Genomic DNA, 279 nt, shown 5'->3' on the forward strand with positions numbered 1-279 from the left:
GGGAGGGGCCAGAGGTCGGCGAGTCAGGCGGCCGTCCCCGCACTGACGAACTTCATGGCAGCCGTCGGGGGCACCTCGGGGGGCTTCAGCCCCACCATCGTGGCTGCAAGGAAAGGGGTCGGGGACGTCAAGCAGGCGTCTGGAGTAGGGCCAGCGGTGACCCTGTGCCCCCCTGGCTCTGGCTCCCCAAAAGCCAAATCCTGCCCCCGTTTCCTTGCCTGCATCCACGGGGAAACCGAGGCACGGGGCTTCCTCGCTCAGCCCGGGGCTGGCGTGGGA

At 69.5% G+C, this 279-nt stretch overlaps 1 protein-coding gene across 1 annotated transcript in view; it reads right to left on the minus strand.

Moving 5' to 3' along the window:
• The window catches only part of UCP2 (uncoupling protein 2), a 2806-nt gene extending 2546 nt beyond the window's left edge, over nucleotides 1–260 (minus strand). The window contains 1 exon segment of the mRNA XM_009646423.2: nucleotides 10–260. Within this exon segment, the coding sequence (XP_009644718.2) occupies nucleotides 10–224 (215 nt within the window). The 5' untranslated portion in view covers nucleotides 225–260.
• Nucleotides 261–279: the final 19 nt, after the last annotated feature.

Source organism: Egretta garzetta, unplaced genomic scaffold (assembly GCF_000687185.1).
Source record: "Egretta garzetta isolate BGI_Z169 unplaced genomic scaffold, ASM68718v1 scaffold1159, whole genome shotgun sequence".
Taxonomy (NCBI): domain Eukaryota; kingdom Metazoa; phylum Chordata; class Aves; order Pelecaniformes; family Ardeidae; genus Egretta; species Egretta garzetta.